Genomic DNA, 21,726 nt, shown 5'->3' with positions numbered 1-21,726 from the left:
TTTTTGTGCAAGATACTGATTGTTGCCTTCCTTTCCCCTCCTGCCTGTCCACCTTCCCCTGCATTTGAGTTGAGAATTTAGCACTTGTAAAGAATTTGCATTTATATAGCACCTTGTGTCCTTAGTACTTCACGTTCTATGAATAGTGTTTGGATTTTTTTATTTTGTTGAATACAGCAGCCAATTTGAGCAAATGAGATTAAGAACCAGTTAATCTGTTTTTGGTGGTGTGATGGTGAATTCTTGTATCCACCTACAGTTGTTCCTGGCCACTACATTTAAATGTTGAGAGAGTTGCAGTGGGTATGTCCACAACCTAAATATATTTAAGTGAGCTTTGGATAAGTGCTCAAAGGGAACCCTTAAGAATTTTTTAAACCTGGATCAATAGTATTCCAGAGTTGTACTTGATGTACTGTCAAACGTAAACCATGTGGCACCGCATCCTCTGGGGTTTCACATCTCTGGAGTCAGGTTATGGGACATGTAACAAAAGCATCCTAGCCGCCTATTCATTTTGCTAGCCTGCTGCTTCTGTGTGTGTTTTTTTTTAGAAAACTAACTCAGAAGCCTCCTTGCCTTTTTAGATGTGTGTTTTTCAATTGTTTTATCATTGCTGCTTGCAAAATATGTTAAATGTATAATTTTATGCAGTCAACTCCCAATAAGGACCTGTTAGAAGAAATGCCTGCCAAAATTACCATGTTACTCTGTGGGAGTACAGACTTAGACCTATGCGATTAGCAGATCACCCATTTACAGCATTATACACTGGGATATTACCCTGCATTTCAGGATATTTAAATCTGTCAAAGCCAAATCTTGTGTCGAACTGTTCTGTTTTCGGTAGACCAGCGGGATCCAGGACTGGAGGCAAGAGGGAGGATGCAGTGGGAGTCAGTGTTTCAAAGTTGGGATGGGATAAGAAAGCAACATTTGGGTTGAAGCAGTTTCCATTAAAGCATCGCAGCTCTGGAGAATCGAAGTTGCTGCGCCCACTCAATGTGGTAGGATTCTGCTGGTGTGAGCGCGCTCTGGATCTTTCATCATGGTAAATGCTAATTCATTTAGTGACCTTAATAAAGTCAACACCCATTTTAACTTTACAAAAAAGGGCAAGAAAAAGTATTTTTTGTAATGTGCGACCCATTTTATGTGACTTCAGTATAATTCGGAAAAACAAGGTGCAGCCAACTTAACTCCAGAGAATACTCAAGTTCAAGCAGAGTCTATCGAGGGGGGTTAGGGTCACCAAGTCTGTTACAGCAAGGTGTTGACATTTTATACTGTATTCAGTATAATTAGTCAAGAGGGACATCTGATCAGGTACAAGTCTCTTTCCCAAGAGTAAAAACAAAAACTACATCTTCAGTTGGCATATTCTGTCTGTCATTGCCAGATTTTCAAGCTGATTGTTGCCCATTGGTCCTTACAAATCAGCCCAAAAAACCAACATTTTTCATTTACAACAAGCAATTAGGAAGGCAAATGGTATGTTGACCTTTATTGCAAGGGGAGTTGGAGTACAAGAGTAAGGAAGTCTTGCTGCAATTGTACAGGGCTCTGGTGAGACCACACTGGAGTACTGTGCACAGTTTTGGTCTCCCTATTTATGGAAGGATATACTTGCGTTGGAGGCGGTGCAACGAAGGTTCATTAGTTAGATCTCTGGGATGAGAGGGCTGATCTATGAGGAGAGATTGAGCAGATTGGGCCTATACTCGCTGGAGTTTAGAAGAATGAGAGGTGATCTCATTGAAACATACAAGTTTCTGAGAGGGCTTGATAGGGTAGATGCTGAGAGGCTGTTTCCCCTGGCTGAAGAGTCTAGAACTATTGGGCATAGTCTCAGGATAAGGGGTCGGCCATTTAGGACTGAGATGCGGTGAAATTTCTTCACTGAGACGGTTGTGAATCTTGGGCATTTTTGCCCCCGAAGGGCTGTGCATGCTCATTTGTTGAGTATATTCAAGGTGTGGAGATGCCGGAGTTGGACTGGGGTGGACAAATGTAAGAAGTCACACAACACCAGGTTATAGTCCAACAGCTTTATTTGAAATCACAAGCTTTCGGAGCGCTGCTCCTTCTTCAGGTGAAGTGGAGAAATGCATAAAGACACAGCTTATATAGTCAGAGAATCATGTCAGATGTTTACAGGTAACCTTTCCAACTGCCATTTATCCCACCTCGGCAGAGAGATAATCACAGCAGTCAAAGGTGTGAATGGTGTCCAAACAGGTCAGTCAGGGAAACATTACATCAAAGAACAATGAGGTGGGGCCACAAGGGGTCAAATATTGCAGATGCTGGGGTCTGTATGAAAAACAAAAAAACAGACAAAAAACATTTTTTTTGGCTGGAAATCACAGCAGGTCCGGCCGCATCTGTGTAGAGAGAACAAGCCAATGTCGACTCGAGTCTGGATGACCCTGCATCAGGTGGGGTTACATGTAGCGTGACATGAACCCAAGATCTCGGTTGAGGCCGTCCTCATGAGTGCGGAACTTGGCTATCAGTTTCTGCTCGACGATTTTGCGTTGTCGTGTGTCTCGAAGGCCACCTTGGAGAATGCTTACCCGAAGATCGGAGGCTGAATGTCCTTGACTGCTGAAGTGTTCCCCGACTGGGAGGGAACACTCCTGCCTGGTGATTGTTGCGCGGTGTCCGTTCATCCGTTGTCGCAGTGTCTGCATGGTCTCGCCGATGTACCATGCTCCGGGGCATCCTTTCCTGCAACGTATGAGGTAGATAACGTTGGCTGAGTCACATGAGTATGTACCATGTACCTGGTGGGTGGTGTCCTCACGTGTGATGATGGTATCTGTGTTGATGATCTGGCATGTCTTGCAGAGGTTGCTGTGGCAGGGTTGTGTGGTGTCGTGGTCGCTGTTCTCCTGAAAGCTGGGTAATTTGCTGCGAACGATGGTCTGTTTGAGGTTAGGCGGCTGTTTGAAAGCGAGTAGTGGAGGCATGGGGATGGCCTTAGCGAGGTGTTCGTCGTCATCGATGACATGTTGAAGGCTGCGACCTGACTGACCTGTTTGGACACCATTCACACCTTTGACTGCTGTGATTATCTCTCTGCCGAGGTGGGATAAATGGCAGTTGGAAAGGTTACCTGTAAACATCTGACATGATTCTCTGACTATATAAGCTGTGTCTTTATGCATTTCTCCACTTCACCTGAAGAAGGAGCAGCGCTCCGAAAGCTTGTGATTTCAAATAAAGCTATTGGACTATAACCTGGTGTTGTGTGACTGAGTATATTCAAGGCTGAGATCGATAGATTTTTGGACTCTAAGGGAATCAAGGGATATGGAGATTGGGCGAAAAGTAGAGTTGAGGCCGAAGTTCAGCCATGATCTTATTGAATGGTGGTGCAGCCTCAAGGGGCCGTATGGCCTACTCCTCCTATTTCTTATGTTTTTATGTTCATTTGAACCAGCCCAAAAGTATCCTGACCATCTCATCTCCTACAAACTCACTGCCCTGTTTCTCCTTTCTTGATGCTCCACAAACAGTGGGCTCATATTCACAGAGCTCAGTTAGTGATTGCTTTACAGCCTTATTGCCACTCCCAACACAGCCTAGTTGTCATTTTATGATGTCAGTAAAGTATTGCATAAACATTGCACTTTTATATACCAACCACCTCCAAAAGTACACGTCAGCTTCTCGCCTAAACAATTCAGTTCTAACCTACATTTGGATTTTGCTGATCAGGACCATTCTATTTGGGTCTCACTCGCTGCGCTTGTTGCCTTTGTTGCCAACAGTGCCAGGGCTTGTAGCTGAGATTGTGGCTGTATGCAGACCAAGGGTGGAATTTCCTGTGGGGAAGTTACACCGGAAATTATGCTCATTCGTGCAGCCATTTTGCAGATTTCTATTAACACCCAAATTTTCTGCCAGTATCATTGTTTACACCCAATTTTATGTATGCTAATCAGTGTAAAATTCAGGGTCCGAGGAAAGCACCAAACTCGCACCATATATTCCTGTTTTAAGCATAAAAATTAAAGTTGCAAGCCATCCAACTATCATTCATGCGCATTCGGCACAGAACAGGGAATCGTGCAAGTGTTTAAATTTTTAATGTGACTTATACTTATGCCATAACATTGTATTCAAAGGAACAAATAATACAGTGCAAGTCTCAATGAGGAAATCACAAAACACCAGAAAAATGACTCTTTCCTGCCAAACCTAAAAGTCTGGGCTTAACTTTACACCTGTTTTGAACCAGTGTAATTGCAGGAAGTGCGAGTGTGCAGCTCTTTCCTGAGGCATGGAGCCTATATAATGCGCTGAGATGCGTCAGCGCTTGGAATCTTTACAGGTGTAAAATAGCGAGGAAATTTTGTTATCACATAATTATGTGCGTAACACCCCCAAGTTCTACCCATTACATTGCAAGCGCAGGTGGTGCACTGTGAATGGGAGCCGAATACAAATTGAGCCATAGCACCTGGAGCGCAAAAACACCAGTAAAGTTGGCAGGGGAGAATTTGGCACCTGTGGGTTAGGTTCTGTGGTAGTTTCTGTAGCTCTCGAATCATTGAGCACTGGGGCCCTGCACCTAACAAACTCTGTGCCAAATTGACATTTGTTCTTTTCGAGGTTGACGCTATTTTAGGCTGGTTAGATAATGTCTATTACAAGGAAATAGCAATTGCAGTGTTGAGATGCAGTTCATTAACTGAGCTTTTCTTTTGTAGCTTTTGACACGATTTCAACTCCTTTGTGTTGTTTCTACCACACCCAAGACTTTTATTGTGCATATTGGTAGAATAAGCGGCTCATTATGCAAACTACCCACACAGTGGTGGAAAAAGACAGTGTACATAATAAAATTACATTTATTATTGTAACCTAAATGTTCGATTAAAAAAATTATGAAGTGGTATTTATGCTAGTTTGAAATATGTTGAAGATTTGTTGCAAAGATAGAATTTACTGAGTTTCGGGTAAAATCATTGGAGATTGAACCTTTTGAGTTGCAACACAGATGCCTATGATCAAGATCAATATCCATACTTCAGTTATTTTTGAGGTAACATGGAATTACCCAGGCATTCTTGTTTAACTTGAGGGACACACCCTCTCTTTCTCTTTCTCTCCCCCCCCCCCCCCCCATTGCAAATTATTTAGGTTTATTCTATTAAATAATCCTTCAGGAGCATCTTTCTAAACTTGTTTTGTTACAACTGCTATTAGGAACTGACACATATACTGGTAATCATTGGGTTAACTATTCTCTTATGGTATTGCGAACATTAAAAAAAACTGGAAAGCCTTGTTGAAAGAGGTGTAACTGGGTTTTTAACGGCGAATTGACTGCTGAACAACTGTTCTGGCCCAGATTAAACTCATTTTATATTTGTGGAATGTCAAATCTTTCCATTAATATGATGAAGAATTACATGGTTTTTAAAAGAATTTTTTTTTAAAGTTAGTTTAATATTTCAGCTTCTACCTTAATCCTATGTGCATGTCCCAATCTTTATTACGCGCTCTGTAAAATTTATAAAAAGTAAATTAGAATCTGTGCATTTTACTTCCTGGTTTGCTGTCTGAGAATTCTTCAATGTGATTGGCTGCTCAGCCTGCTTGATGACATCACTGTTGCTGGACACTGGAGATTCGCTTGATTTGACACCAGATTCAAACAAAGGGGAGAGCTGAAATCAATACCACAGAGATTGCTAGATCTTTGTGGGCAGCTTTCCTCGAGGTCAGCGGCAAGCGCAGTCACTTAGCCGCTGACTGCACATTCCGGGCCAATAAGTTTAATCAGTAATGTGGTTTTGAAATTGAGCACAACTTAAGTATTAATGCTGTATTTGCTTTTATTCTATTCCCTGCCCCACCACCCCCTTTCTCTGGCTCTGTATATGTTTACAAGCTGTTCTTCATCTTCCAGATCTGGGTGTCCTTGCACATGAATCACAGAAAGTTAACATGCAGGCACAGCAAGCAATTAGGCAAGCAAATGGTATCTTAGCCTATATTACAAAGGAATTGGAGTATAAGAGTAAAGAAGTCTTGCTACAATTATATAGGGCCTTGGTGAGACCACACCTGGAGTACTGTGTACAAGGATATACTTGCCTTAGAGGGAGTGCCATGAAGATTCACTAGACTGATTCCTGGGATGAGGGGATTGTCCTATGATGAGAGATTGAGTAGACTAGGCCTATATTCCCTAGAGTTTAGAAGAATGAGAGGTGATCTAATTGAAACATACAAAGTTCTTAAAGGGCTTGACAGGGCAGATGTTTTACCTAGCTGGTGAGTCTAGAACTAGGGGTCACAGTCTCAGAATAAGGGGTCGGCCATTTAGGACTGAGATGAGGAGAAATTTCTTCACTCAAAGGGTTGTGAATCTTTGGAATTCTCTACCGCAGAGAGCCGTGGATGCTCGGTAGTTGAGTATATTCAAGACAGAGATTGATAGATTTTTGGATATTAAGGGAACCTAAGGATATGGGGATAGTACGGGAAGGTGGAGTTGAGGTAGAAGATCAGCCATGATCTTATTGAATGGCCTGCTCTTATTTTTTCTGTTCTTCTGATGAAAGATCTATAAATATACTTAAACAAAAGCAAAATACTGTGGATGCTGGAAATCTGAAATAAAACCAAAAAATGCTGCAAACAGAGTAGGTGATGAAAGGTCATCGACTTGAATCGTTAACTCTGTTTTTCCTCTCTCTCTTTCTCTCTCTCTCTCTCTCCACTGCTGCCTGACCTGAGTGTTTTCAGCATTTTTTGGTTTTATTTTTAAGTGTATTTGTTGGAAATCGTATAATAGCACTTTTCACAACTAAAAGTAGTGATCAGGTTCACTTGATTCAAATGCTGGGGAAACCAACTGTAGCTGGCAATGACGATAAATTGGTCCTTCTAATTGCATGATCAAAGGTTCAAGCTCTTGGTGTTGCCTGTCCTTGATTCCACCTGCTGCAGATGGGGTGAATTGCAGCAGGCTTGTCTGGGTACTACATTACTGAACCTGCCATCGATGAAGGAAAAGCTGATGTGACATTTAAACCCCCCCCCCCCCCCCCCCCCAAAATAAGAGTACGGTAGTCGTTGGCTGAGCGCTATTTGTGGTGGTCACAGTAGCTAGTGTATCCCTTCACTCCCAGCTAAAGCACCAATATTCAGTTAAATATGCAATAGAGGAACAATCCAGCAACACAGTTTAGTTATGAAGGAGTCGTATTTTGCTCAGATAATGCGATAGTTACCTTTTTTGTCATTTAGAAAGTTTTAAATAATTTGCAAATGCTAAGTTTCTGATTTAAAACAGCATGTACATCAGTTTTCTTTTTATTTCCTTTGCAGTACAGTGCAGTAGACACCAATCCATTGTCTGTATATGTTATGCACCCATTTTGGAACTCTGTAGTTAAGGTAAGTGCATATTAATACAAACTTTCAGTATTATTACGTCCTTGTGTGCTTTCTTTATTTTCAGCGCAGAATGAGGTATTTGAACTAAATTTGGCAGAAATAGTTTTAACAATGAGAGAATGTGTATTAGATTTCCTTGTAAAATATTACCTTCTCAGAAGAGAAGTCATGGGATTTCTGACAGCCATGTCAGAGAGAACAATCTCCTGACTATGCTGTAGTCTTATTTTAGAGTATCGTACTGCATTGTTCAAAATGCCAGCAGCTTTATGATGCATGGGAAGGAGGGAAAGGGTCATATTAGGAACAGTGGAATCAAGTACCAGTGTTGTTGAGGTGTTTGCTGAAGACTCCGATGGTGAGAATGATGCCCTGACAGTCTGCAGTCTTCATTCGTTGTTATAAAAGGATCCACTGTAAGAATGTGTTGCTTTAAAATAAAAATAAGTAGTGGACAGCTGGCCCAACTTGACATATTCAGTATTAGGTTTTTAATTTTTAAATTGAGCATAAAGACTAGTTAACCTACAGTGGAGAATTTCTGGTCTCCCTACTTATCAACCTTTCTTTTTGCTTTTATAGATTTTACCCACATGGTTGGCACCAAATCTGTTGACGTTCTCTGGTTTCATGCTACTTGTACTTAATTTTTTTATGTTGGCCTATTTTGACTATGATTTTTATGCTTCAGGTAAGAGCTTGGTTTCTATGTGTGTTTTTAAAAAAAATAAAAAAATATATATAGTGGAAACTGCTTATCGGTAACACAATTTGAAGTCCCAATGCACAAATTGCCCCATTTACTTCCTTGGGTTGCCTCTGACAACATGAGTGCCATTGGAGGTAAGCCTGTAGTGTAACTGAACCAGCACAATTGCCACCAGAGAGACAGTTTTCTTGGGCGGTAGGTAGTTTCTCTTTGTGCTGGCGTTTGCATTGTGTCTGCAGACTCCTGTACAAGCCAGCAATGTGCTTTTGCTGCTGCTGTCTTGTACGGAGCTTCTCCTCTTTCTCTCCCCCCCCCCCCCCCCCGCCCTAAAGGACATCGGGGATAATCTGTGGCTAAAGTAAGAAAGCTGTGACTTTGTAGTAGTCAAACATGCACGGTTAATTGAAACACGCATTCGCAACTGTGCATATGCTGCATGGACACCTGCCAAAGGGATATACACCCCCCCTGCGCCTGGTGCCTCTGACTCCTTACATTAAACGCAATGCCACGCATTATGTTGCCGGGTATCCCCGAGCAATTTGGAGGGCCTGAATTGCCTGTGCAGCCCCTCCGGCTGGATCATCATGTAGCCTTGCCTCAAGACAGCCTTGCCTAATGAATGGCTCACCTGCCCTCAGCCAGTCAGTGTACTACAAAGCCTTCCATGCCTCTCCCTTAAATGGGTAAGACTCATACGATTCAGGATTTTTGATTTTTTTTTTCCCCTCACGGAATGGGGTTTGTGTTGTGTTTTAAAACAAAGTGAATTTGCATAGGTTTACCACTGGCCACGAGCATTGAAGATATGTATTAAAGCCAGACTGACCAAGTTGTAGAATGTCGCAGCTGATCATTGAGGGCCAATTGTCTTCCAGACACATTAGTCCCCATTTATTTTGATTGCAACAGATGTTTTCCTTGCACCTATACCCCAGGGCAGGAGCAGAGGTTATTGATGGGCCTTCTTCCAAATTACTAACTGGGCGCAAGTCAGCATCTCAACCCTTCCCTTTGCTGAGAAAAGACACGTGGGCAGTCAGGATTTAAACTGTGAGGTATAGGTCTGAGGCCTGGAGCTGGAAGCCAAAATTGTAGGTGGTGAGGTTTTACAGTTAGCAGTAGTCTACAAGAACGTTGCCCTTTACGTAATGGTAGTCCTTTGCCAGGCCGCCAGGTACTATTGTGAAAGTGCAACCAATATCTTGCAACCCCATTATGTGCGTGCCATTCATTATGACTGAACAAAGATAAGGAGTCAACCTACCTACGTCAGCGGTCACCACCTAAATAGCTGTCTTGTACCTTTACAAGCTCATAAAGCCTCTCCGTTTGCATCGCAGAATATTTTAAGAGACTAGCAGTAGTTTATCGTGTGACCTTCCTCTCCCTATTTGAAACACCTGACCTTATTGTCTCGAGATCTCTGACTTGAGCTCGATTGCTCCCTCTGAACTTGACCAGGGAGGGCTGAGCAGCTAGCTCACTGAGCGGTTTATCTGTGGGACAGCTTGAGGCATCTGGTCTCCCACCCATGCAATGGCTTACCTGTGCTGGTGAGGTCATTAGATGATTAGCGCATGTTCGTAGCTACGTGACTGTTTTGCACCCCTGTTGAAAAATATCAGATTCTTAAGAGCATCTGGAACTTTTTTCAGAAATCTGTCCTTCAGCATTAAATGACTAAGACCATCATACTCTTACTGCCATTGCTTTCCAACTACATTTGCCACAATAACCATTTCTCTATAACTGCTGAACAGATCTTTCCTTAGTTTCTTACATTTCTGCCTTTACGCTGCAGCTGTTCAATTATAAGCACCAAGGATAGCACATTTTACAATATCATGGTCCATTCTATTGACTGGATTGACGTGAGAAAACACCATGGGGTCGATTTTGTCGAACCTGCCGGGAAGAAGGCGGGACCTCCCCTTTCAGGTTTCTGACCCGCCTACTTCGACGTCCGGCCAATCCGCGCGATTTTCCCTTGATTGACCTTGTTGAGCCCGCCCAACGGGCTCAGCAGGCCAATTAAGGGCCACCCGGCAACAGGTGACGTCACAGCCTGAAATTTCAACTGTCAAGATTTCTGACAGATGAAATATCAGTGTTTCACAGCTGTTTGAAGCTGTCAAACACTGACAGTCTGATTTCTAAGATGAGTCCTTCTGCGCAGACTCATTTAGAAATCTCAGCAGCACTCAAAGCTGAAGGCTGTCACTTTTGACAGATCACAGCTGTTCAGCTTTCAGTACCGGCTGAGTGCTGCGCTCCCGACGGCTACAGGAAGAAAGGCTGTTAAGGTAAGTAAAAGTTCTTTACAAACTTTAGACGCACCAAACACACTTACCTTTACACTCATGCACCCATCACTCACCTGAGCGCCGACATCGTGACCCCTCCAACTCATTCAACCCGACGGCCCGCTGCTCTAACCTGGCGTGGTTTGGAGCCGTCGGGGAAAGCCACACAAAACCCCTCAAAATGGGGATTAGGCTAAAAACTGCCTGTTAACTACCCGTTAACAGGCAGTTAATTGGCACTAATCCCTTCCCGCCTGGTTTCGGCGGGTCCCAGTGCGGGGTGGGTAACCGCAGCCCCTGAAACTTAAGTGGGGCGGGATGGTGTCGGGACCCCCAAAGTCGGGATTCTCTCCCCCCCCCCCCCCCCCCCCACACACGCCTGAAACCCTGCCTGACGGCTCCCCGAAAATCTAGCCCCATGAGTGTCTTTCCACTTAGTGAAGTGTCAGTAGTGATTTACAGCTGAATGGATTTAGTGGGCTATGTATTGTGACCACTTGAGTCACCTTTATGCCAGGTCATAGGTTCCCTTTCCTGATGGACATTAGTGAACCAGTTGAATTTTTATAACAGTCCGACAGATTTGGTGGTTATTTTTCCTGATGCTAGCCCGTAAATGATGAGATTTATTGAATTTAGTTTGACAACATGCCGCATTTGGATTTGAGCTCTCAACCTCTGGATTGCTAGTCGAAGAGCATAAGCGCACTACATTACCAAACTCTGTCGACTGGCCCATTCCTTTCTGTGTGTCTTATGGTGACCAGCTAAAAATTCATGTGCCCAGGTAAAACTACCAATAGCATACTCCTTTTCAAAATTTGGAAGCAGTTTTGATAAACTGGTGGGCTCCATTTTCCATGCCCTCACTTGCTGGATTGATGGCCAATGCATGTCCCTCTGTCACTTCACGAGCATGATGGTGCTCGTCCTTCCTCTTGCTGGCCTTGTGTGGTAATTTCTCCTTTTGTTATTCTTGCGCTCTCCCCGCCCCCATTACTTCCCTCAATCTCTTTCTTTGAAAACTGGGGAGGGGGAAATGATATCCCTTTGTTTGGCTTACTCATTTTTGGCATTCCCTCTCTTTCTAGACTAATTCTAACCGCAAAGGCTGATGTCTCTGTGCTCTCTTGTCCCTTTTCTCTGTCTTCTCCACCAGGGGCAGGCTGTGACACTGACTTCCTCCCTTGTCAACGATTCAACACTGGGCCTCCGAAAAAACCTGCTACCTCCCTTGCCTCTCACCCATGGGGTGTAGTTTTAAAAAGAACATCTGCTGTTCTCAAAATGAAAGCGGGCCATTCTGGCTAATGGGCTTAGGCTCAGACATTTGATCATCTTTGAATCAGTTTGGATTAGACGGTGAGCTGCAGCAGTGCACAAACTGGCCCGTCTGGTCTCAGTGCACACCCTACCTACAGTGCTGGCAGCCTGAGGTGCCTCTTTTCAAACCTGTGCAAATTTGTTTTAAAACATATCATCTAAACATAACTTAATCCAACATTCCTTCCGTGAAGATGTAATAAGTGAGCAAAAATGTGATGACTACGAAAAAGAGCAGGAAAAGACCCACTGGCCCATTTGAGCTTACCCACCCAGACATGGTACAGCCTATGTACCCAGTCAGCTCATCCTCCCAAGTCATGCTTCCATTAATGCCACTCTCTGCCTATGGGAATTGAATCAATTTGCTATCCAGCATAGAATCTGTTCATCAGTTCCACAGGCCAAATACCTTAACCGCCTTTTGTGCAGCACTTTATCAAAGGCATCCAGGAAATTGAGATACACAATGTCTTACTGGGCTACCATCATCCACCAACTTTGTCACCTCTTCAAAAGAACATATCAATCCATGACCACCTGTTGAGGGTGATGTGAGTTTTTAGGAGTGATTATTTTGTTTCCTTTTGGTTTGGCCATGACCAGATCCCTTGGCTATGATTGCACATTTATTGCTCGTGTTTCAAGCTTTTGTATGTTTAGAAAATTATGGGGTAAGAAGAGAATTCCTGAAATCCTTTCAACAACAGAGGCTTTTTAATGACTTCATATCCAGGTTTCACTATTAGCGCATATTGTTCATTACTTTGCTAATGTTTTAGTTAGCTAAATGCTATAGCTGTCCAGTTCCCCAAAATTAAGTGCTTTCATAAATCTTTTATTGTTTCCACTTGTCATTTGGAAGTGTATTTTTATCATCTTGTAATAGAAATTAAATACTGTAAATAGTTAGATACTGTTTAGCCCATGCATTAAAAAACTGATCAGATGCTTAAAAGTTGGTGCCTTCAGTTTTGAACTTTTTTTCAGCACTACTTGGAATCCATAGTTGCTTTATTGCCCATCAACGTAACCTGTCAGTAATTTCAGTTTTTGTAATGAGTGCAATTGTAGGGACTGAAATCACATGAAATGCCTATTAAATTTGAGAGGAAAGGAAGCATTTGAATTCTACAGTGGCATGCAAAATGCAGATATTGCTTTCCAGTAACTTAAAAAAAAAATCTTTGTTCTGTGACACATTTCATTGAAGAAATGCTTAGAAAATCTTGGTGTCCTACTGGAGAGTGACAACATTATTTTTTCCTTCTTTCTGTTCCAGGTGCAGGTTATGTGCATGTTCCCAGTTGGGTATGGGTTGTCGCTGGTCTTCTAAACTTCACAGCATATACGTTAGGTGATACTGCATTCTGTTTAGATTGCTAACTTATCGAATATCATGATGGTATATAGAGATACATTTTATTTGTGATTGTGATCATCCTGGTCTGTGAAGATAACCCCTGGCTTCTTTTCTCCACTACCAACCATCTCCTTAAATTCCTTTCCTCTGCCCTTTCTACCCTCACCTCCAACAAGAAGTGCAAGGAGCTCATAGATTTCTTTGTCACTAAGATTGAGACCATCCATTCTGCATCCCTCCCTTCCCCTTGCCCACCAAGCCAAACTTCTCCCAAGGTTCTCCTGCCCTAGCACAGAACTTGCAACGTTTTCAAGTTTCCCTCCTATCTACCCTCATGCCATCCCCAAGCTCATCTCGTCCTCTCACAACCTTATTCCCACTAAACTGCTGACCATCTAACTTCCCTTCCTGGCCTCCCATGCTGTCCTATATGTATTTCCAGTCTTAACTCTGAAGTTCATTCAGTTCTATGAAGCTACTGCAAAGTAATTCAAGAAGAAGATCCACCATCACCTTCTCACGGGCAACACATGCTTGTCAGCGATATCCACATCCCGAAAATGAATTGTAGAGAGAGAGAGAAGAGGATGGGGGAGAAAAAATGAAAGATCCTGAACAGGCTTGTATTCCCTGGAATATAGAAGATTAAGAGGTGATTTAATTGAAGCGTTTAAGATGATCAAAGGAGTTAATATGGTAGATAGAGAAACTATTTCCTCTGGTGGGGGGAGTCCAGAACAAGGGGGCATAATCTTATAATTAGAGCTCGACTGATCAGGGGTGATGTCAGAAAGCACTTATTCACACAAAATGTAGTGGAAACCTGAAACTCCTCCAAAAAGCTGTTGAGGCTGGGCCAATAGAAAATTTCAAAACGGAGATTGATAGATTTTTGTTACACAAGGGTTTTAAGGGTTATGGAATGATGATGGGGAGATGGAGTTGATACAGATCAGCCATGATCAAATTGAATGGTGGAATAGGCTCATCGGGCTGAATGTCCAGAGATGTACAGTCCATATGACTTGACTTTCTTTCCCTAACCAGATAATTGTATATTCCAGTGAGGAAAAGTGAGTAAGACATCTGCAGCAATGGCTTTATACCTGGATAGGAGGAATATAAATACAGTATATGCTTATAAAACCGTGATTGTTTCTTTTGGGAAATACTGTACTATAGTGACTGTCACGTTAAGCTTAATCTCTTTATCAATTTCCTACAGATGGGGTTGATGGGAAGCAAGCTCGGCGGACCAACTCTAGTACCCCACTTGGAGAACTCTTTGACCATGGTTTGGACAGCTGGGCGTGCATATATTTTGTAGTCACTGTCTATTCCATCTTTGGACGTGGGGAGGCAGGTGTCAGCGTCCTTACACTTTTCTTCATTCTGTGGGTGGTGCTATTTTCCTTCATACTTTCCCACTGGGAGAAGTACAATACAGGAATTCTTTTCCTTCCTTGGGGATATGACCTTAGTCAAGTGGTAAGTGACTTTAAAAATAAAAGTACATTAATTTATGTAGCACCTTGTCATGGTGAAATGTCACAGTGTTTCATGCAGTGCATGCTTTTGGTGTACAGTGACTATTGTGTAAGACAAAACACAACAGCCATATCTGCTGTGTACGTGTGTTTAGTTGTCCATTGAATTTTGGCGCTGTTTTTAAACTTGCAGCAAACTTTATTGAACGAAAGGAAAATTACATCTAACTGCACAAGTGATGCTGTAACCTGCATTAAATTGTTTTTTCAGCCAAATGTAACTATCAGCCACATACACAAATGAGGTAGCAACTTTAGAAGATTAATAGGAACCAGTAATTCATAATATTTATAGTCAATGTTTAAGCTTGGAATTGTTTGTTGAAAAAGGTTGGCATATGGTTACAGAACGATGGACATATCAGCAAGTGTACAGCACAGAAATAGGCCATTTGGCCCAACTAGTCTCTGCTGGCGTTTATGCTCCACACGAGCCGCCTTCCACCGTACTTCATCTAACCCTATCAGCATATCCTTCTGTTCCTTTCTCCCTCATGTGCTTATCTAGCTTCCTCTTAAATGCATCTATGCCATTTGCCTCAATTAATCCTTGTGGTAGCGCGTTCCACATTCTTACCCCACTTGGGTAAATTCCCTATTGGATTTATTAGTGACTATCTTATATTTATGACCACTAGTTTTGGACACTCCCACAGGTGGAAATATTTTCTATAAAGATCTCTATCCGGTCTCATCCTTTTTATTTCTAGAGAAAAGAGCCCTAGCTTGTTCAGCCTTTCCTGATAAGTATATCCTCTCAGTTCTGGTATCATCCTTGTGACTCTTTTTACACCTTCTCCAATGCCCCTATATCCTTTTAATAATATGGAGACCAGAACTGTGCACAGTACTCAATGTGGTCTAACCAAGCTTGATACAAGTTTAACATAACTTCTCTGCTTTTCAGTTCTATCCCTCTAGAAATGAACTACAGTGCCTGGTTTCTTTTTTTTGTCTTTATTAACCTACGTCACTACTTTTAATGATTTGTGTTTGTTTCTGTACCCCTAGATCTTTTTCCTCCACCACCCCATTCAGATACTTATTTTTCAAGGAGTATGTGGTCTCCTTATTCTTCCTACCAAAATGCACCACCTCACACTTAGCTATATTGAAATTCATTTGCTAATTCCACGCCTATTCTGCAAACTTATTAATGTCTTCCTGTATTTTGTCTCATTCTTCCATTGTATTAACTATACCTCCCAACTTGGTGTCATCTGCAAATTTTGAAGTTGTACTTCTGACTCCCGAGTCCAAATTATGAACAACGGTGGTCCCAGCACCGATCCCTGTGGAACACCATTTGCCAGCCTGAGTAGCTACCCTTAACCCCTACTCTCTGTTTTCATTAAAAATCATTTCATCATCTTTTGATGCTCGCTTACCTCCACTTATTTCCTTCAGCTCCGAGAACAGTATTCTTTGAGTTTGACCCTTTGCTCAAAACAGGTGACTGCCCATAATGAGGTATTTGAGCTTGAAGGGCACTGTGTCTGGATTCAACCCTGTTTCTTCTGAAATAGTTGAGACTATATGAGAAATAGTAAGACTTGAGTGCTGATTCCATAAATGTTAGGCTGTGCTTTTTAAAAAAAAAAAAAAAAAATTATATTTCAATGAAGGCTAACATGCAGCGCCTCTAGGATATTAGTTTATTTTTATTCTATAAAATGTCAATTTTTAAAAAATGTACAAAAATACACTTCTAAACTAAATCCTGTCTGCTGTAACCTTAATTATTGCAGTGTGGGAAGTATGTAAGAAGATAGACATTTTATATGCTCAAGATGTAACCTTAATGTGCCAGTTAATGGTACCTTTACCTTGTTGAATGGGAGATTCCATATGGTTAACATTTTTATACTATTAATTAATTGGCTTAGACTTGCCGCCTTTTCACTGCAGTAGTAAAGATCAAATCATTTACAAAATGTCTTTTCTATAGAGATGGTTAAGAATGTTCAAGTAACTATGAAATGATTTAGATATTATACATCTGTTGCAGACAGCCACTCACAAATACACAGCATTGCGGTATGACAGGCCTCAAACAGAAGCAGAAGAAAAACTTACTCCTCTTAATTCTATTCCAGACCATTTCAATTGTATACATCATAACTGCTATAGTCGGCGTTGAAGCTTGGCATGGACCCATCTTCCTTAATTTCCAGTACAGAGATCTCTTCAGTATCATGATTCTCGGTATGTACCTTCAGTTAAATATGGTGAGAGTTATCTGGGTGAAAACAGTATTGAAAATTTATAAAACGTGGTTTAAAAATAGACCCTGAAGTGTTGTGCCTCTGTGCTTCACATAGGATGTAGGTTCACATCTGCAGTTCCCCACAGGGTGAGCTCTTGATCTCAGTCTTGCTGTCAAAGGACAGTCAGTTGCATTCCTTCAATCTGAGGCAGAGGACAATGGAAGTGTGTTGTCATCTTGTCCTTCTGACTCGGGAATGGCGCATAGACCTGTAAAAGGAGTGGATTTTAAAAAAAAAAACATAAATCAGTGACTCTTTTTACGATATATTTTTTTACTGGCAACTTATGCTTAAGAGATAAGTAATGAGCACACGTGTGCCGTACATAAACTAAGCTAATAGATAGGATAAGAAGAATTGTATTTTTTGGGGGGTGAAGTAGAGGGTTACAAATTCATGTTCCCTTCAAGATCTACAACACTGATTTGGATATCCCATTTTTCTGTTTAGCTTGTAGGTCATAAGAACATAAGAAATAGGAGCAGGAGTAGGCCAATCGGCCCCTCGAGCCTGCTCCGCCATTCAATAAGATCATGGCTGATCTGATCCTAACTGCCAATCCACTATCACAGAACCATCCCCTGCATCTAACAGAATTAGACACACGAAATAGGAGCAGGATCAGGCTACACGGCCCCTGGGCCCGCTCCGCTACCCACAGGGCCATGACCGATCCGAACCTAGACTCATGTCCAAATTCCTGCCCGCTCCCCATAACCCTTAATTCCCTTTACTTCTAGGAAACTGTCTATCTGTTTTAAATTTATGTAATGATGTAGCTTCTACAGTTTTTTGGGGCAGCATATTCCATGGACCTACCACCCTCTGAGTGAAGTAGTTCCTCCTCATCTCAGTTTTGAAAGAGCAGCCCCTTATTCTAAGACTATGCCCCCTAGTTCTAGTTTCACCCACCATCGGGAACATCTTCCCTGCATCCACCCGATCCAACCCCTTCACAATCTTATATGTTTCAATAAGATCGCCTCTCATTCTTCTGAACTCCAATGAGTAGAGTCCCAATCTACTCAACCTCTCCTCATATGTCCATCCCCTCATCCCCGGGATTAACCGAGTGAACCTTCTTTGTACTGACTCGAGAGCAAGTATGTCCTTTCTTAAGTATGGACACCAAAACTGTACACAGTATTCCAGGTGCAGTCTCACCAATACCTTGTACAACTGAAGCAATACCTCCCTATTTTTATATTCTATCCCTTTAGCAATGAAAGCCAACATTCCATTGGCCTTCTTAATCACTTGCTGCACCTGCATACTAACCTTTTGAGTTTCATGCACCAGGACCCCCAGATCCCTTTGTACTTCAGTACTTTCCAGTTTCTTGCCATTAAGATAATAACTTGCTCTACGATTTTTCCTGCCAAAGTGCATAACCTCACACTTTCCAGTATTGTATTCCATCTGCCAAATCTCTGCCCACTTACTTAGCCTGTCGATGTCCCCTTGCAGGTTTTTTATGTCCTCGTCACTCACTACTTTCCCTCCCATCTTAGTATCATCTGCAAACTTTGATATGTTACACTCGGTCCCCTCCTCCAAATCATTAATATAGATTGTAAAGAGTTGGGGACCCAGCACTGACCCCTGCGGAACACCACTAGTTACTGATTGCCAGTCTGAGAATGAACCATTTATCCCAACTCTCTGCCTTCTGTTGGATGGGCAATCCTCTATCCATGCCAGAATATTACCCCCAATCCCGTGATTTTTTATCTTAAGCAATAATCTTTTGTGTGGCACCTTGTCAAATGCCTTTTGGAAGTCTAAATACACTACGTCCACTGGTTCCCCTTTATCCACCCTATACGTTACTTCCTCAAAGAACTCCAGCAAATTTGTCAAACATGACTTCCCCTTCATAAAACCATGCTGACTTTGTCCTATTAAATTATGATTATCCAAATGTCCTGTTACTGTCTCCTTAATAATGGACTCCAAAATTTTACCTACCACAGATGTTAGGCTAACCGGTCTATAGCTTCCAGCCTTCTGTCTACTGCCCTTTTTAAATAAGGGTGTTACATTAGCAGTTTTCCAGTCTGCCGGGACCATTGCCGAGTCCAGGGAGTTTTGGAAAATTATTACCAATGCATCCACAATCCCTACCGCCACTTCCCTCAAGACCCTAGGATGTAAGCCATCAGGTCCAGGTGATTTATCCGCCTTGAGTCCCATTATTTTACCGAGTACCACTTCCTTAGTGATTTTGATCGTGTTTAGCTCCTCCCCCCCCCCCCCCCCACTCCTTTAGCCCCCTGTTTGTCCAGTGTTGGGATATTCTTAATGTCTTCTACTGTAAAGACTGATGTAAAATATTCATTCAGTGTTTTTGCCATCTCCATATTTCCCACCATTAATTTCCCGGTCTCATCCTCTAAGGGACCAACATTTACTTTAGCCACCCTTTTTTTCTTTTTATATAACTATAAAAACTCTTACTATCTGTTTTTATATTTTTTGCTAATTTACTTTCATAATCTATCTTCCCTTTCTTAATCAATCTTTTTGTTATTTTTTGCTGTCTTTTAAAGTTTTCCCAATCCTCTATCCCCCCACTAGATTTGGCTACCTTATATGCCCTTGTTTTTAGTCGATGTGTGATGTAGTGTTTTTAGAGCTTACTTTAAACTGTTGTCAGCTTTCACATTGCAAGTATTAGCGCAAACATCATATCCAAATTTGACCTAGTTGTGGTGTTGAAACAATCAGGTCAACTTTTCACATTCTTAATCTTTGGGACAAGTTTTCAGACAATTTTACTTATACGGGTCCCAGGTTGAACATTAGCAGCAACATGAGATAGGAAATGCAAAAATAGAGCAAGTTTATTATTGGAATTTAATTTTAAAAACAGTGTAAAGTACATGTTAAAATAAAAGTTGGGATAATAAATATTGGTGACAGACAATGTGGAGAAATAGATGCAGGCTGAAATTTTTACAACTTCAAATTTTCTAATTAAGCAGTGACTAGTTTGGTTGACTTTGAGCCACATACGTGTATACCATGGAGCCGGATGAGCCACATATAATGTTTAAATCAATATTCCCATTAGTTTCTTTATATGTGAAGCTACTGATACTGACACATCTTGGTGTTCTGATTTGGGACTTATCTGCAAATGAGGCACAAGAAATTCAAACAGGATAAAGCAGACAATAAGAAATATAACCATGAATAAAACTAAGATGTCTGAGCTTCCTGAGCTAGATTGTCAGGACTTGAATGTCAGAACTGGCCCATGGGCCGTTGTTTGGATACTGTGGTCTGTGTACTTCAGTGATGTAACTGTTATAGTAATAGACATTTCTGACATCTCATTACTGTAATACTTGGTTTTTCAACATCACATGAATTGAATTCTTACAGGGCAAAGAGGATATTGGGCTCTAATTAATGTTATTTGTTTTAAAGCTTCTATAAAGTAATGTGGGAAAATGTGTTACTTCTTATGCTCAGTCATAAATGTATCTAAGCATCATTCCCATCTTGAACATACCGGTTTCTTTTATTAATTATTTGGATGTGGAGATTTTTTCAATATGTCATTGTAAATTTATGTTGGATTGAAAATACAGGCCAACTAGTCTAATGAACAGGTTAGTGTTGTTTATAAATTGAAAATTATTTTATCTATCTTCTAGGCTGTGCCTTTATCATCACATTTCCTGTGAGTTTGTATAATGTTTTCAAGTAAGTATCTGATTTAGATAAACTTGAATTGTTTTCCATATTTGTGAGGTTTTGTCAAGTGTTAATGTTGAGATTTGAAATTTTTCTTTTAAAAATTAAAGTATCTTAAAAGCTAATTATTGATATTTTGAATTTGCTATCAAGCACCTCGATCTCAAACCAAGTCTATTTGTCAGCCTCATTTTCAGATATTCTTTGAAATGAATTTGAGGACATAATGTCCTACATGTGTTTACCTAGTAAAGGGGTCTATGATTCCAAAAGCGCTTGAGATTAGCTATGAAGATAATATATATTGTTCTTGGATGATTTGTCGCATCTGAAATCCTCAGCCCAAGTTATTAAGCACACTTAAGGAAAAAATTGCCATGGAAACTCGAGTTTTGCAAAATAATATACAACTGTAAAAGTAGTGTAAAACTTTGCGGGGATTATCATTTTAGAGGTCTGTATTGAGTTGAAAGTTTGGATTTTTGAAATGTTATGTGTGCTGTAATGCATGGTAAAGCATTCTATTATAAACATAGCATTACAAATATTTTGTGCATTTCCTAGCCAATTTGGATAACATTTTTGATTAACTGTGTTGTCCTTAATTCTTAGGGCATATAGATCCAACACCCTGAAGCAGCACTCCTTTTATGAAGCCATGCTGCCATTCATCTCACCAGTATTGCTTTTCAGTCTTTGCACCTTCTGGGTCTGTACATCGCCATACGATGTTATTGAGAAACATCCAAGAATATTTTACTTTTTGGTTGGCACAGCATTTTCTAATATTACGGTAAGATCAGCTCATACAAATTATTGGTAGGATTTCTCATTGTCCATGAATGAGGGGCAGATAGACAGCCTGCTCCCAGGTCTGTAAATGTTGCTCTTATACTGCTTGTTAAGAGATAAATGACAGCAACCAAGATGGCCAGTCCTTTAATTTCCATAGCACTCCTTTATTTCACACTTCAAACAGTGGCACTGCTGGGGTAGCAGTTAATAGATGTAGACTGTTCTGTGGCACTGTATATTCTGTTACATCGCCATTGGATATTTTTGAGGAGGAAATAAACCTGTAGAAACCTAA

General features: G+C 41.3%; 1 protein-coding gene across 1 annotated transcript in view; it reads left to right on the top strand.

The window, feature by feature from the left end:
* selenoi (selenoprotein I) overlaps positions 1-21,726 on the top strand; it is a 74,456-nt gene that overhangs the window by 41,537 nt on the left and 11,193 nt on the right. The window contains exons 2-8 of the mRNA XM_085996881.1: positions 7,351-7,419; positions 8,002-8,110; positions 13,040-13,114; positions 14,346-14,608; positions 16,764-16,872; positions 20,597-20,645; positions 21,249-21,429. Coding sequence (XP_085853007.1) covers positions 7,351-7,419; positions 8,002-8,110; positions 13,040-13,114; positions 14,346-14,608; positions 16,764-16,872; positions 20,597-20,645; positions 21,249-21,429 — 855 coding nt within the window. The remainder of the gene's footprint in view (positions 1-7,350; positions 7,420-8,001; positions 8,111-13,039; positions 13,115-14,345; positions 14,609-16,763; positions 16,873-20,596; positions 20,646-21,248; positions 21,430-21,726) is intronic.

This window comes from Somniosus microcephalus, chromosome 9, assembly GCF_052327205.1.
Source record: "Somniosus microcephalus isolate GS21.2 chromosome 9, FLI_Smic_1.0, whole genome shotgun sequence".
In the NCBI taxonomy this organism is placed as follows: Eukaryota; Metazoa; Chordata; class Chondrichthyes; order Squaliformes; family Somniosidae; genus Somniosus; species Somniosus microcephalus.
This window is presented reverse-complemented; position numbering and strand designations above follow the sequence as displayed.